General features: G+C 37.8%; 1 protein-coding gene across 1 annotated transcript; it reads right to left on the bottom strand.

Annotated features, from left to right (window-relative positions):
* Positions 1-3,408: 3,408 nt before the first annotated feature.
* LOC107664880 (insulin-like growth factor I, adult form) lies at positions 3,409-16,249 on the bottom strand. The gene is made up of 5 exons (XM_016455568.1): positions 16,127-16,249; positions 14,823-14,982; positions 7,526-7,707; positions 6,945-6,980; positions 3,409-5,752 (listed from the first exon to the last, which is right to left on the bottom strand). The coding sequence occupies exons 1-5, from the start codon at positions 16,172-16,174 to the stop codon at positions 5,693-5,695; spliced, it is 486 nt and encodes a 161-aa protein (XP_016311054.1). The 5' UTR covers positions 16,175-16,249; the 3' UTR covers positions 3,409-5,692.

Genomic DNA, 16,249 nt, shown 5'->3' with positions numbered 1-16,249 from the left:
CCTGTCCAAAAAAAAAAAGGGAGTGAGAGAGAGAGAGAGAGAGAGAGAGAGAGAGAGAGAGAGCGAGGGGGGAAAAAAACCTGTCAAGATGGTGTTTAAATAGTTGCTGCTCCCTTATGAATAAATTAATTTATTATTGTAAATCTTTATGCACCATCTGTTTCAGCAGGCTAACTGATGCCTTGTATTCATTAGCAGTGAAAACATGGCTTTTCAGCCCTACATGAATTATTTTTCTTCTGAAACTACTGTGGGGATGTTTGAGAAATGGTAGAAAGAACTGAATCAGACCACAAGGTCATTGAGAAGACAATAGCACACGTAAGTTGAATGGGCTTGAAGCTTCAGTTTCAGGGTTAGCTCCAGGAACCGTGTCCTTGGATGCACTCGGCACTCAGAGAGCTACTGTAGGCCCAGTCTGGGGAAAATAACATAAGCTTGCTTTTTAGCTAGAATCCCTCTGAAACTGACCAGCAGATGGGAAGCTGCTGCCTTCAAACAGCTGTCCTTGGTTACCATTAGCTAGATGGCATATGGAATGGTGGTACTGGCGTGTTGTATGTGTGAGAAATGTGCATTGCTGTTGTTATAATAGAATAAAATGTCATTGGAACATTGTAAGATTTAATAGGAGTGAAGGTACACTGGGTGTTTTCGTGGAGTGTGGTTTGGAAGTGCATTGTCAACTTACCAAAAAAGTAGGTTTTGTAATAGTGACCCTTATTAAAATAACATTTCATCCCCCCCAAAAAAACTGTCATTTTGTTCCAAATATGTACCTAAGGGAACACAAAATGAGATGTTTAAAAGAATATTCATGCTGATTTTTTTTTTTTTCTAAAAAGTGAACAGTGTTGACCTAAAGCTCCTAAAATGTCAAAAAGCGTCATACCAGTGGTCCAAATGACTGTTTTTATGGTGTGAAGCCATTTTATAGTTACAGCCAGACCTTGTTTGATACTAATGATTAGCTTTTATTTTGATATTTCTGTTGTTTAATTTATTTTACTTTTAGTCATTTTAGTACTTCAACTTCAACTTATTTTATTTCAGTCAGTTTCCAAGGCCACATTTCTATTTTTAAAGCAAGTTTTTCATCTAATATTTGTTATTTAATTTCATTTCAGGTTTCAATTAACGTAAATGATTTATAATAATTTAGTTAACATTAACAACACTAGTCTTGGCTAATTTTAATGTGCGCATATTCAAATCACACAAAAATGAGATTTGAATGTTGCAAAGAAGAGAAAGATCATTTTAGGGAATAATTACTTAAATTTCAGTCTTTTTTTTTTTTTTTTTTTGCAGTCCTGTTGTAATGCTTTGAAATACTTATAGAAAAAATACATATTTAAAAAGCAGTGTGAACATTCTGCCTAACAACTCCTTCATCAGAAGAAACCCAAATGGCTTTAAAACAACATGGTGAGTAAATGATTTTCATTTCTGAATAAACTTTCTTGTTAACAAAAGTGCTTTTATATAAATTGATATGTAGTTAGCAGACATTTGTAATATACTGTATCTTTTGTTCAGACCAAGTTAGCTTGAAGTCAGGTTTGAATAATCTGAACAGCTTGTAACACTCCAAAGAGAAAGGAAAACTTGAAATTGCATCATATGACCCCTTTAAAATGTTTATTCAATGGTTTCTCAGGTTTTGCTGAGAATCCAGAATAATTTGCAGTCTGTAATTTATTTAATTGGGCATAATAATTGATTGGTATTACCAAAAAAAATGGATGAAAATCAAATAACATAGAGACAATGCCTGCCAGCCGCATGCTCCACATTTAAAAAAATGTCTGCTGAAACTAAGCCAGGTGGCCAATTTATCTATTAAAAGGCTTGATTGTTCCACTATAATATATCCATTAAAAAGTGCTGACAGATTATGAGAGCTTTGTCCCGTCACTTAGAAAAAGCTGAATGTGCAGCTTCTTTTGTCAGTACAGCCACAGCCTGATTTGTTTGTCTTGGCGGAACATGTCATATTTTAGGAAGTATCACTTTGTCATGCGGTGACTGTGCAGGTTTAGATTTAGTGCATTAATGTACAGTTTGGCAAATGCTGTACTTTCATTACCTTTTAGTTTTCGAGGTGCTTTGCAAGGGGCAGGAACATTGCTTCTCTGCTTGAAAGAATGAGCGTTTGGGGGATTTTAGTCTTTGTGTTTGCTTTGAGTTGACAGTCTTTTTCTTCTGGGTAAACAAACTAAAAGTATAAGTGACGTGACATGTGGCCAAGTATGGTTACCCATACTAGGAATTAGTGCTCTGCATTTAACCCATCCAAAGTGCACACACACAGCAGTGAACACATACACACCGTGAACACACACCCGGAGCAGTGGGCATCCATTTTTATGCTGCGGCGCCCGGGGAGCAGTTGGGGGTTCGGTGCCTTGCTCAAGGGCACCTCAGTCGTGGTATTGAAGGTGGGAGAGAGCGCTGTACATTCACTCCCCCAACCTACAATCCCTGCTGGTACAAGACTCGAACCCGCAACCTTTTGGGTTACGAGTCCGACTCTCTAACCATTAGGCCACGACTTCCCCGTATAGATGACTCATCCTGCACTAACAGATTTTTGTCCAATCAAATGCCCTCAATAAGCAAAAAGCCCCTCCCCCTGAAACGGGCTAGCAAGCAGCAAATCTTGGTTCATGGCTGTTATGTAACTAAAAAGTATAGTTCCTGTATTTGTAATAATCATTCTTTGAGACTTCAGATATTGACAAGTGGTTTATTCAGCAGGAACGGTGAACAATCTGTCAGTATTTTCATATTTATACAGAAAGCAATTGAGCACCAGTAGCCTAATGAAAGCCTCACAATCAAAAGAATGCCCAGAATCCTCTTAACATTTGTCCTACCATACTGTTTCTGTCTCTGGATTTATGTTCTGATGAAAACTATCAAACTCAAGCGAAGTGCCGCAAAACTCTGCAGCAGCCTTAAATCCTACATTCAATGTAATGGGAAACAGAACAACTTCAAAATAAGCACAATATGTTTGTAAAAATGTGTTGCTTAATGTGTCTAATTGAAGATTCAAGAAGTATCTTTAGTGCTGCCCATGGTATTTGCCACAAAGCTATAACCAACGTACCTTAAATATTCAAAGTCTTTGGTATTATGTGAGGACCTTTTGCTGGAGATCTATTACATCGAACTTGTGCACATTATATAGACATTCTGGGTGGCTATTGCATATGACTCTACATTGTTCTATTGTTTCTTAATTCAGATTGAGAAGATTATATAAAACGCATACAGCCCAGTTCAAAAGTACAAACACTCTAAGACCTGAATTTAGGTTGTCCAAAATTTGTTAAACATCTGTATCATCTTGTTTATAGATTTTCTCTTCGTATGGTTAAGGTGCTGCTAGTTAAAACATAACCTTTCTTAATTGCACTTATGGTGTAATTTACTTAATCTTGGTGCAATTTTCTTATTAAACCTCCCTAGACACATCGATAAGTAAAAACATAGGCAAGTAAAAAGGAAAAACAATGGTCCTGAATAGACTCGTACAGTGTTAGCCAAATTACACTGTTACTAACTGAAATTGAACTGTAACTTTGTCTTTCTCATCTCTGAATTACACTGAAGACTGTTTTGCACCGTTTCCTTGCCAGTTACAAATACTTAAGTTCAGTGCTAAGATGTCTAAATGAATGTAGCATGCATGAAAAGCTACTTTGTGATGGTCAAAGTTTTGGTAATATTGGAGATTTGCCGTTTACAGTACTGTCAAGTTATTTGGCATTGGGAGGTTACGGTTTCAAAAATAATAATTTAAAAACCGTAGAGAAAACAAAAACAGCAATTAACCATCTCGGGCCACATTTTTGTTCCTTTTTCTATGCATTCACAGCTCTCACAAAAATACTTTTGCTCGCTTACACTGTAACCGTATTGAAATAGCTTAAAAATAAAACTAAAAGAATATTATTACAATAGTGGCCACAAGGCTGTGCAAAAGGGAAGACTTCCAACAATGAGCTTCATGTTTTCAGCCAACCCCTGCAAGTAACAAACTACAAAATAGCACCATTATACAGTGGGTTGATCTTTTATATGGTTCCGCTATATAATGCCATCACATATGATTATGGTTAGAGAATGCAAAGGTTAATATAGGTTGAGTATAGATACAGAGTAAACAGTGTGGGTGGACGTGATCCATTGGGGTCAGAAAAGAGGAAATCACCATGCAGAGGGTCACACCTCACAACCCCTGTGACAGTGGCTTAAAGTGGGGTGTAGAGGGGTAGTTCACCCAAAAACAGACATTGCGTCGTTGTTTATGCACCCTTCTGTCATTTTTAATCTGTATTCTGTTATTATTCTTTTTTCAGAATGAAATTTGTTTCCAGTATTTGCTGTACAATGACCATGTCTGTAAAGCTTCAAATAGGACAAAAATTAAATGCAATTGAAACATAATTCCAAATGACTGGTGCTCTGCAATTACATAAGCCTGCTTCGGAGAAAAAAATAAAAAGGGTAATTGTGTGATAAAGTTTAAAATAATCACTTATGAGCCGTAAGGTTGTATTATGGAAAATAACATTGCAATTGCCTTTTTTATTTTTCCCAGAAGAAACGCGCATCAAAAATGGACTACAAAAGTAATATTTTAAGCAAACGCATGAGAAGGTAAAGTAAAATGAGTAAATGACACCATTTTCATTTTTGGGTGAAATATCCCTTTAATACAGCTAGTGAGTTGTCACCATTCTTTCGCTGTAAAGATGCAAACCTGCAACTTCCTATTTGATAAACAGTAGCTGCTAAACCAGATTATGTTCTTCTTGATGTTATATGTTACAATTGCTAGTAATTTTTTGCTTCTGTTGTAGTTTCTGTTGTCTTTCCTTTGCATGCTGATACACTGGTGTAAATGCATGCGGATAACTGTTAGAGTGAATGGCTTTCACCTCCTATTTTCTAAAGAAGGTAATCCATGCAGTTAAAATTATTAAAAAAAAGAAGCAAAGATCCCTCACACAATTTAAAAAAAAAAGGGTGTTTTGCAGGATGTAGGTCCGGTTCCATCGATCCTGAATGTGTTCTCTAGAGCACCTCAGCATATCTGCATAATGTTTTTGTATAATCCCCTTTGATCTGGTCTTGCACAATGAATCAAATAAGAAAAGATTGATTTGTATTTTATATGTCATCTCTCTGTGCAGCCGTAGTTCAGTTTTGCAAGGGTTCCATCTGGTATAAACTGTCTAGACAGCCTTTCTTGTCAACACGGTCCGTGATCTCACTGCGAACTCCTTTCTCGTGCCTCTCGTGTGCCCGCAAAAATTTGTTTTTTTGCCACTATAAAAAGCTTTCGGCATCCATTAGGTGCAACCGTTCACACAAAGAGGATAAACAGTTATCATTTGACTTTTTTAGCAGCTGATTTATGATTTTTCCCCCAGTATGGAATGGTGCAGTGTATGGAAATCATCAGATTTTGTTTGTCTTAACATGGGGCTTTAACAGTATCCAGTATCTTGTTGGTTTTTATTTATTTATTTATTTTTGTAGTATTTAGTTTTTTTTTTTTGTTTGTTTTTTTTTACAGTGGAGCACGTCCCTGGAAGAATACAGTCTTTCTTTCATCCCGTTTCCCCGCTGTCCAACAGTTTCACTTGTCTCTCTCAGCCATTCGCCTTACTGTCCTCTACATGCGATAGTTTCTGCCCCCTGAGTTTCCTCGGCTCGAGTTCTTCTGATGAACCTCCTGAAAATAAGAAAGAGAAAGGTAGTGAGTTTCAGTTCAGATGATGAGAAGTAACGCAGAAAGCCGACCCAACGAGAGCAGAACGGCTGTTGCTGCCCATAACAACACAGCTGTTTGGTGAACGGAGTGTTATTTCATAATGCTGAGGAAATCTACTGTCAAAACAACACATCAAAGGTTTCACCACAGCAAGATTAATAAGTGTAATTCACAAGCTAGGAATGAAACCGCATGCAAGGAGTGGAGGAGAAAGGCCGGTGTGAGGGGCCAGACTCTAAACTCAGCGTACAGACATCTAAGGTGACCTTATATTCGGCTTCCAGCGCATGACGTATGGGTGCAGAAATATTCCTGTGGAGAGCACATGCAGGTCTACCACAAAAACCACTTAGGCAGTTCACTTGCTAATGGTTTTCTTTTTTGAGAGAGGACGACAGAGCACTTAAAAGGATGGCCCACATTTGGGCAGTGGGGGTGAGGGAAGAGCTGCTTTTTCCTTAGGTATGTATCGCAGCACAATGTACCTGTATTTAGGGCTGCACGATTATGACAAATATCATAATTGTCGATTATTCCCTTGAAATTGTAATTACGATTTATTAATTACGATTATCACAATTTACATTGAATGATGTTTATACCATTGCTTGATGTAACTGCATGCCATATTTTTATATGAAAATAAACAAGCTGAAAACACTTTAGTGCTTTTCTATAGTATTAAGCCTAAAATATCAAATATACATCGGATTGGTTTCTTCTTTAAATTATAAAAAAAGTAAAAATATGAATGGTATTATAATGTTATACTAAAACTAAAACAATGGGAAAAACCCTTAATATAACATGTAGAAAGAAAAAAAAACATATCTTAAGCGTGCAGAATAACATAAGTGGACTTTGAACGATTAATTGCCGCTTTGAACGATTATGTAATTGTGGCATCCATGATTGTAATTGCGATTAGAAATTCGATTAATTGTGCAGCCCTACCGGTATTATTTGCTCGGCTCTGAGATGAAGTAAATGGACCGCTCACCCAAAAATGAAAATTCTGTCGTCATTTACTAACTTGTTTCAAGCCCGTATGACTTTCTTTCTTGAGTGGAACACAAAAGGAGAAATTTAAAAAAATATGCCGGTCAGTTGTCATGTTCATTACAGCTCAATCTCAGAATGAAGTTAGACTTACCTTACAGGAAGAATGGCTTTGTCCAGATATAGGTTTCTGCAGGGGAACACAATCAATAAAATTCATACGACATTTGTCAATCAAATTAGTCAACTAATACTGCGATCCCCATTATGTATACATAAATTATTATCTGTCACAAAATTTTACAGAAATGTACAATTGTCAAACAGTCAACTGACCCTTTACTAAGCCCCACCTTAAAAACATGACTGACCAGAGATACTTTAGCAACCATCCACCATCTATTTTTGCCCCTTTTTTAACCCAAACTGGAAGAAATCCTGTGTGTTTGTAAAGTGTTTAGCAAAATTGTATTCAAAAACATGGTAAACGTTGTTGCATGGTGCACTTATAATATTGACACAAGGAGCCTAGAAAGGATATATGAAGTGTTTTTTTTTTTTTTCTCTTTTGCTAATCTGCGTAAATCTTGGTGAGACTGAGGTACGCATCATAATATCATGGAAAACGAGACAAAGACAAAAATAAATGATTTTTTTTGCAGTGTTAATGGCAATAACCAAGAGGGCGGAGCTTAGCAAAGGGTTAGTTCTGGCATCAGCAGCGTGGCTGCACACCTTTGCTGTCCTTGGGCTGTCTATATGCCGTTGCGCTCGTAGTGATCGTGGAGTTTTGCCAGGCTTTACGGGTGCACAATACATCTCGAGCCGCCTCAGCTCACAGCTCTGAAAGCAGCATTCGTCCACGATGCCACGGTTGTGCGACCGCCTTGAACTAGGCCCATATCCTGTTGGTTTGCCTGTTGGATGCATAGAAATATCATTTATAAATAACCTTTTGTATGGCAAGATACGCATACAAAAATTGAAAGCTCTTCTAAATCTCTGCTGTGAGGAAAGGCCTGCACTTAATAGCAAATTTTTTCAAATTTTGTCCTAACTTGGGTACGTAAAATAAACCCTGTCATCACATTGAGTTCAAGCCCTTTATCCATTTTATTGTTGGCAAGGCACCAGCTCATGAGGAGCAATTACGACCTGCAAGTTTACGCTCTGAAACGCTAAATCTCTAAAACTTTTGGCAGTAACCTGTGGCTAAAAGCCCGGTCATGAGCGCTATAATAGCTTAGCGTAGCAGCCAGATCGTAGCTGTGATTCTTCAGATATATGGACGCGTTAATGACATGAATTTCTTCAGTGTGAAATTTACAGGGTATTGCTTTGCACAGAGCGAACCCTTCTTGGCAAGCCCCCCAGTTAAATAGAGGTCACGCTGTCCCAAATGTTGAGAATATCACGTTTTGCAGTTTCAAGCCTGATATCTTTAAACTAGCCTGCTGGTTTGGGAGGCCAAATCCGGCCCTTGTGGGGGTCAAATTAACCTATGGAGAAAACCCCCTGCTCAGCACCACTGTTGAGAAGAATGATGTTGCTAGAAGACCAGGATGAACCATGAGCTTTTCCCGAAGTGCTTGTTAATGCCGCTGCTGAACTAGGTGATAATTACCCATGTGAAAGAACATGAAACTGCCTTATGGGTATAAATTTTGTGTGCTGTCAATGCACTATTATGTCCTAGACATTACATTTAACGATGAGGTTGGACTACTTACTGTACATGTGTAGAATTTGGGGTGTCTGATCCCAAACGGATTTATGTTAAAGGTAGCACTTAGACACCTGACTAAGTTAATGTTTCTTTCTCCATGTCGCCAATCTCCCGGTGGCCTTAAAAAAAGTCGCCACTCACCTAGGGCAATATAGCTCTGATAGGCTTTTCCCTGTTACCAAATTAAATAACAATAATAATTTAATATGGCATTTACAAGGAGGAAATACCTTTCCCTTTCAGAGTTAATAGCTCTTGGCTCGCAGGGCTGCCAGTGCTGACAAAATGCATTAACTTCTGCCTTGCACTTGCTGCACACTGTCAGCATTGTTTTGGAAAGAGAGGTGCTCTAATTCTGACAAACATGCATCCCTGCAGACTGCATGACTCTTGGGAGCTGAACACTTCTGGGAGATTAGGGGGCGCTGTTATCTTTAAATACAATTGAGGGTTTTATGTAGGACACTGTAATGGTAGAATTGTGTTCACACACTCATTTTGGAAAACTTTGGATGGCCTTCTAGTTGCCTCATTTAAATAGTGTGCTTAGATGCTCATAGATTTGAGCTTAATTAGAATTCATTTAGAGTTTTGTGGCTTTTATTCCACATCTAAAGTCATCTATAGTATATGCTAGCATACTAGCATATATGTTGACATGAACTAAAAATATCAAATTTTCCTCTCTGAATCTGGGGTCTATTGTATTTGCAGGTTAGGGTTAGCAGTCCAAGTGACATGAAAGAAAAAAAAAGAATTATCTTGCAGTAAACCGGTCAGTTTGGTTGTTACAAGCTGGTCAAAATGTTTCCTGGATGATTTTCTAATCCAGAAAAAAACCTTCCCAAAATTAAGATCTGCTGTTTTCTTCAAAATAGCACTTATGATCCTTCATGAAATCCATTTTGTGGTGGCCTAAGAGATGCAGTACACAACAAAAGCAGACTTTTCAGAGATCTGACGTGTTGCATTTTAAGAGGTCAAAGTTGTAATCCTAAAATAAGGTATTATTGTTAGATCAGCTATGAACCAACACTGTCTGCATGCCTGTTTTCATGTTTTGTTCTTTTATCAGTAAGAAAGGCAGATTAGTAACAGTCTTTAGTTTTTTCATTATCCATATAAATTGTCCACAGATTAGGTCAAGCATCTATTGAAGATTGTTGCATTGTGGGATGGATTATCTATCAGCTCAGCTGACAGTCTTTCATCTCCTCCTCTAGTAAAACAATCAACCCATTCACAACATTGTGAGAGAGCTGTGAAACCTGAGCAAAGCACATCTCCATCTCTGTGATTAAGGACAATGTGCCTCATGCTTCAGTGTTGCAAAAATGCAAACGTTAACACACAAATGTGTCCTAGCACCTTTGGGTAGACACCTTTGCTTCCAACTAAACATCATCACACATCAGAACATGTACATTCCAATGAGGAACACCTCTGGAAAGAAGCTGACTTTTATAGCCATGCTCAGGTTATTAAAGTACAGGGAGTTCTTGGAGCAGCTGCCATACGCTGCCTATAGTGTCAGGAAGTTTACTGTTCACTGGGGACTATGAAAGCTGTTATAGTACTGGAAACTACCTCTTTATCAATGGTACCACAAAGAGTTTATAGTAAGATGAAGTTTCCTTCCTATTTTTATTTATTGTTTGGGTAACACTTTACTTGAAGGGGTGTGCATAAGACTGACATGGCACCTTCATAATCATGATATGACACATGTCATGAATATGAAGGAGGTTTTATGCATGTTTATGACAACTGTCATTAAGTGGCATTCGCTCAGTTATGTAATTTTTAATGCAAATATGACATTATTTGACCTAACCCTAACCTAACCCTACTCCTACCCTTACCCCTAACCATAGCCCATAACAAAGACATCTCAAACAATGTCATCTTTGCATTAAAAATTACATAACTGAGTGAATGACACTTAATGACAGTTGTCATAAACATGCATAAAAAAACCTTCATATTCATGACATGTGTAATGTCATGATTATGTAGGTGTCATGTCATGATTATGAAGGTGTCATGTCAGTCTTATGCACACCCCTTCAAGTAAAGTGTAACCATTTTTTGTCTCCTGGCTCTTTTTGCCACTGTTTACTATGCAAAGAGATGCTGGCTCTCGCAGACATTAATGACTGAATAGAAACTGTTTGTGGTGTTTAAAGGTTGTAAACAGCCAAGTAATGGTTTGTCGAAATGTTTTAACCAGGGCGTTTTGCTGTTATAAATTAATAGACTGATTTTATGTGAATAGATTCACTGATTTTTTTAAAATATTTTAGTATCTGATCTATAGATAGATAGACAGATAGACAGATGGATCAGATTTTTAAAATAGTTTTATATTATCTATTTAAAAGTATCTATATAACTATAGGTATAGACGTATTAATAGATATAGATTTAATTTTTATATATATTTATTGTATCTATTTAAACGTTTTACATGGGTTAAGATTTATAACTTGACGCTATAATAAAGAAATAGGATTTTTTTTCCAAAAGTCATATGAGGGTCAAGCAACATGAGGGTGGGAATATGATGAAAGAAGTTTCCTTTTAGAGCAAATGATCTACAGGTAAAACTCAGTTGGATTGACCAAATTAAGACATGTGAATGTCTTGGGTTCGGAGAGAAGTCTTTTTGTTTGTGCGTCTTGTAAATCAGACACAGCTTAAATATTAGACCTTGTGGTAAAAAAAAAAACCCCACCACCTTTTCACCAGAAAAGTGCTGAACCCAAAACACCCAGTTCCCTCTGCAACATGTTCATGTCCAGTAGACCAACGGGGCGGGAGGGGGCGGGGGTATCCTGATCATCCTGTAATCCCCCATAGTCCGGTGCTGCTCTAGGACAAGAGCCAAGCCTGGCTGTGTGCTGTTGATGTGTTCTTCTCTACAGCTGCTTTAAACATAATGAAACCAGACAAACGAAAATCCTATCAGTGATGTTTGTGACAGAACTTCGATTCTGTTTTGCGGCCTTTGCTACTGAGAGGAGGTGACCTGCAATCCTTTTATCATTGATTGATTATTAATGCTTAATAATGTTGGAATTATCATATTTGCAAGTTGAGGGCACATGAACACCATGATAGAGTTGTGATTGGCCAGACTTTCTAAATTGAGTTGGTGTCATTTAAAGAATTATGGACAAATATCCTTTGGTATTGATCATAATATGTTGTAATTGTAAATGTTGGCAGTACAATTTACTTAACAGGCATTCTGTGCACTGTTGAAGAAGAATAGCAATAAAGCTGGCCAGAAATGGTACTCAGTTAGCTGATGTATTAGGCCACAAGCTTGTGCATCCAAACTATACTTCCTATAATTCTCCATGGCAGCACAAAAATGATAAAATACACAGCTGAAAGCATCAATTAAACACCTAATGTGCATTATTTGCTCTTAATTGTCTTGCATTTGCACTAAAAAGCTTCCTGTTTTGTCAGGAAGTTAAAACGTTATATAAAATAGTCCACAAAGTACATTTTATTCCACCAAAATCACTTGAAAGCATAAAATTTGTAAACAAGAATGTCCAGAAATGACTAGAATGCAACATAATTCCTTTCAAGATTCACATAATTCTGAACGAGGCAACCTTCAGCAGAGGTTCACCTGTCATCCTGAGGTGCCAGATCATCCTTCCAAATGTGTGAGAGGAGACTTGCACCCACTTCTGGACAAAATAAGATTTTACAGTGCATACTTTCCGCATTCCCATTGTGTTTGTGTCTGGGGAATGGGAATGCATCATGAGGTGCATGCTCAGCCTTTTGGCGGACATCAGAGATGCTTTGCTGGAAAAGACTACACAACCATGGAGGAAAAGGGCAGCTTTGTGTCAACACAAACACCCCTGGACACGAGGTGCCCTTTGTAATAAACAGAATGATGTGCTCTAGCTCTGCATTACTTGTTTCGGAGCCCCTCTCCTCTCCAATAACCCTTTAGAACGGAAGAAAATGTGGGATGAGACTGACACTGAGAAATTTCAAAGACAACTGAGGATTTTTAAGGCTAACAATTGAAAAAAAAAAAAAAGACTGCACCATTTCTTCTGTGTCTTCCTCTTCTCTATGTCTTCAAAAAGCAACATTTTGTTTCAATGAAAACAAATTTCCACCGAGTAGTATTTTCCGAGTAGTAGGCCTTTCTATCAAGATAATGAAATCTGAAGTTTTGAAATGTGAGTGGAGTTCCACTGGCAGTAAGGGCACTGGCGAGATGGGCTGCACTGCAACGAACACAATGCTAATTGCTGCATATATGAATTCAGTTTATTTGTGTATGGATTCATGTGTTTGAGGCCAGTCTACACAGGTTTTTATACAACAAAACAAGCAAAAACCCAGGTTTAGAATAACAACAGCAAACAGGGTTGTTGGGGTACATATTGTAAGAAATTCCTTTAAGATTTATACTGCTTACTAGGTCAAAGTCAAATGATCTGTATAAAATCGTCTATTTGTTCTTCACTGAATCTGTCACACTGATGCAATAATTTCATGGAAAGTTCAGATTAGCATAAACGTATTTATTTTGAGCTCTGTATTGACAAAACAAACACATGGCCATTGACAGCCATGAGCGATCCAGCCAGCTCCTTTGTGACCACTAAAAGCTCAAATGTTGTTGACTGGAAACTTAAAATGTCAACTCTAACTTCAAGTTCAATCTCGCTTCGCTTTTAAAGTAAGTGAATAAAATGTGTCTCCACAGAATCAGTGGGTTCTGTCCACTTGTCAAAATAATCACTTCATATGTCATCATCAGTGGCCCGAGACTCTCATACTTCCTTGAGCCATTTGCACGTTGTAAATATCTCATCGGGTAATTCAAACAGATAACAATATATGTGCACAAGTTTAAAACATCATAGCTGCACATTGTGATGTAACTGGTCTCATTTGGTACACTGAAATCGAATGTCATAGACAGGACAATTGATTTTTCAGGAAAATACGAATAGTCTAAGATTAGAAACTTTTTTGATCCAGTTACTACTGACATTACTAAATAGTTATGCTGTTTGAGTTCAAGCTGCCTGGCTTTTTATAATTTATCAGATAAGCAGTCTGAACATTCTGCTAAATATCTTATTTTTTGCAACAGAAAAAATAAAAATATGGGTTTTGAGTGACCTGAGGGTCATTAAATAATGACAGAATTTTAATTTTTGGGTGAACAATCCCTTTAATCCTAAATTGCATAAATCTATTGATTGATTGATTGATTGATTGGAATATGAAAAAGGTCATTAAAAACGATTTATATTATCATTAGTAGTACGCAAAATAGATCACCCAGTCAAACAAATTGACAAATAAACATTACAGAATAAATTTCAATTAATTTCATGCTCAAAAAAGGAAAAATTAGTCCATAAAGTGTATGAACAAAGTGTAAAAAGCAAGTCCCATCAAGGTCTAGAACTCCTGAATCTCTCCCTACTGCTGATTGGGACATCCCAAGACTCAGCAGTTCTCATGGCTTGTGGAAAAAGAGAGATTTAAGTCTAGGATTCAAAATGGTTTTCTTTGGGTAGTCCCCCGTATTCAGTTGGATGTACACTACATTTATTTGCCCTGCCTACTCGTGTCTGCCAAATTCCAGCAACCTCATTTTTGGGGGCAAAGCAACTGGCTGATCTTCTTTAAATGTAATACATGAGCATCAGAAACAGAATTTATTCAGTTGCGTCTTTGGCATTGCAAGAGCTCACCTTACAGTAATCTAACGTGAAGCGGCATTCACAACCTGTTTTACACAATAGGATATCTAATAAGATTTTTTAATTCCTTTGAAAATTGATTGGATCATGACAAGTGGGAATTACATATGGTCCCAGAATGGACCAGTGTGATTGAAGGGAAGGTTTGGAAAGTGAGAGATTTGTTATGTTAAGCAATAAGTGAAGTTCTTTTAGAGGCAGAGCAAGTTCATATATTTTGACAAAGCTTATAAACAGTTATATTTGGAATAACATGCACCAATCAATCATGCATAATATGACCTGAAACATGCATTGACAAGTAAGTAGTGTTTGGCAGGATTAGATTACATGGATTGTAAACTTTCTATCCGAAATAACTGAGACAAATTAAGCAAAACCAGAAAGGGGGGAACATTTTGGAAAATTGGACAGCAATAATTGAAAACGGATGCTTTTCTTATTTATGAGTGGCGCATTGGTGCATGGGGAAAGAGGAAGAGAGAGAGAGAGAGAGAGGACGAGAAAGAGCAGCAGTTGATGAATAAATAAAATGTGCACTTACTGAAATAAAAGCCCCTGTCTCCACACACAAACTGCAGCGTGTCTACAAGCTCCGCCCCGCACAGCGTCTCCGGCCCCGCCTCCAGTGTCGCGGGAGTCAACGCGAGGACGCACAGCACCAGTGAGAGGGTGTGGGTGCACGAGAGACAGCGCATGGTACACTGCATCCCAAAGAGAGGGAAACCAGAAATACATTACATCTATGCAATGAAACATAACTAAGGATAATGTGCATCTCTATCTGTCTATCTGTCTATCTATCTATCATCTGTCTGTCTGCACAGATGTTACTTATTCATGTTTCTAACATCTTTTGAATATCAAACAGCCTACAGAGACAGGTGCCTGGATATTGAGGATACATCTAAAAGCATCTTCTACTTGCACACAAGAAGAATGACAATAAATAAATAAATAAAAATAAAAAACTATAAAATGCAATCAAAAGTTCAATGCACCTGTTTATACATCGAGGATACTTTTGCGCGCGTGCATTTACTTGATATTTACTCCCATTCAGATGTAGAACTCCGTTTCTGTGGTGGCTTTAGAAGTCAGTGTCCTTCCTCTCACCGCACACAATCCCGCTAAACCAGAGCGGGTTATTGCGAGGCACTTCTCCACAAATGCGCGCGGAAATGTCTCCAGCGCGCGCTTTGAGGCGCCTAGCTCTTGCCCGTGCCAATAGGATAATGCTGCTTGAACCCAGTGTCCGGTCAAAGAAGAGCGCTTTTGTAAACCATGCATTTTGGGTTGCTTGGATAAAACATTGTGGTTCACCTACAGATACGTGAGGTGGAACTGGAAAGCTGCAAAGCCGCCAAACCCAAAAGAGGAAGCACTTTACATAATAAAGATAATATAATGCGCAACCACACAACGGACAAGTATGCTGCAAAACCTTCTGCCCAAGCCTTTTTCGTGTCGACTCAATATTTGAGTAATATTTACTTTTAAGGGTCGTGATATACAAGTTGGTGACTTGTGCACTGCGCAAATGAACTCCCTGGTGCATCATGATATGACTCACCATGCACATCATGCAATCTGTCTTAAGTCTCAAAAGTTTGCCATATTACAGCTGTCAGATCTTTAATGTGAAATACTTTTGCATGTACAGTGTAATGTCATGCAAATTGCCTAAAGATGCAGATTGATAATTTATCCTATTTAAAATTGAGTGCAAATTGTCTTAAAATATTCAGTCCCTATATAATTTATATTATAGGCTATTGCTTCAGTGAGAAATCAATAATGGTAAGTCTAAGGAGCCTATTTGTTTTGGAAGGAAATAGGTTAAGTTACCTTAAAGACATCACACCAATGCCCCTGGAAGAAATAACCGCTAGACATCCCCTTGGGTCTCCAGCAAAAGCCCAGCAAAAAAGAACTTGTTTGAAGTCATTAAAAAGCAAGGAGGATGAGATG

Source organism: Sinocyclocheilus anshuiensis, unplaced genomic scaffold, assembly GCF_001515605.1.
Source record: "Sinocyclocheilus anshuiensis isolate Anshui unplaced genomic scaffold, SAMN03320099.WGS_v1.1 scaffold299, whole genome shotgun sequence".
Classification (NCBI taxonomy): domain Eukaryota; kingdom Metazoa; phylum Chordata; class Actinopteri; order Cypriniformes; family Cyprinidae; genus Sinocyclocheilus; species Sinocyclocheilus anshuiensis.
The sequence above is the reverse complement of the archived record's forward strand: the minus strand, read 5'-3'. Positions and strand labels throughout refer to the sequence as shown.

Excerpts from the sequence above, each read along its gene's own strand:
- LOC107664880 (XM_016455568.1), bottom strand. The coding sequence starts at position 16,174 with ATGTCTAGCGGTTATTTCTTCCAGGGGCATTGGTGTGATGTCTTTAAG. Across the intron at positions 7,708-14,822 it reads AGACAGGGGCTTTTATTTCA|GCAAACCAACAGGATATGGG; the intron begins GTAAGTGCACAT and ends TGCATCCAACAG. Across the intron at positions 6,981-7,525 it reads ACAGCCCAAGGACAGCAAAG|AAACCTATATCTGGACAAAG; the intron begins GTGTGCAGCCAC and ends GTTCCCCTGCAG.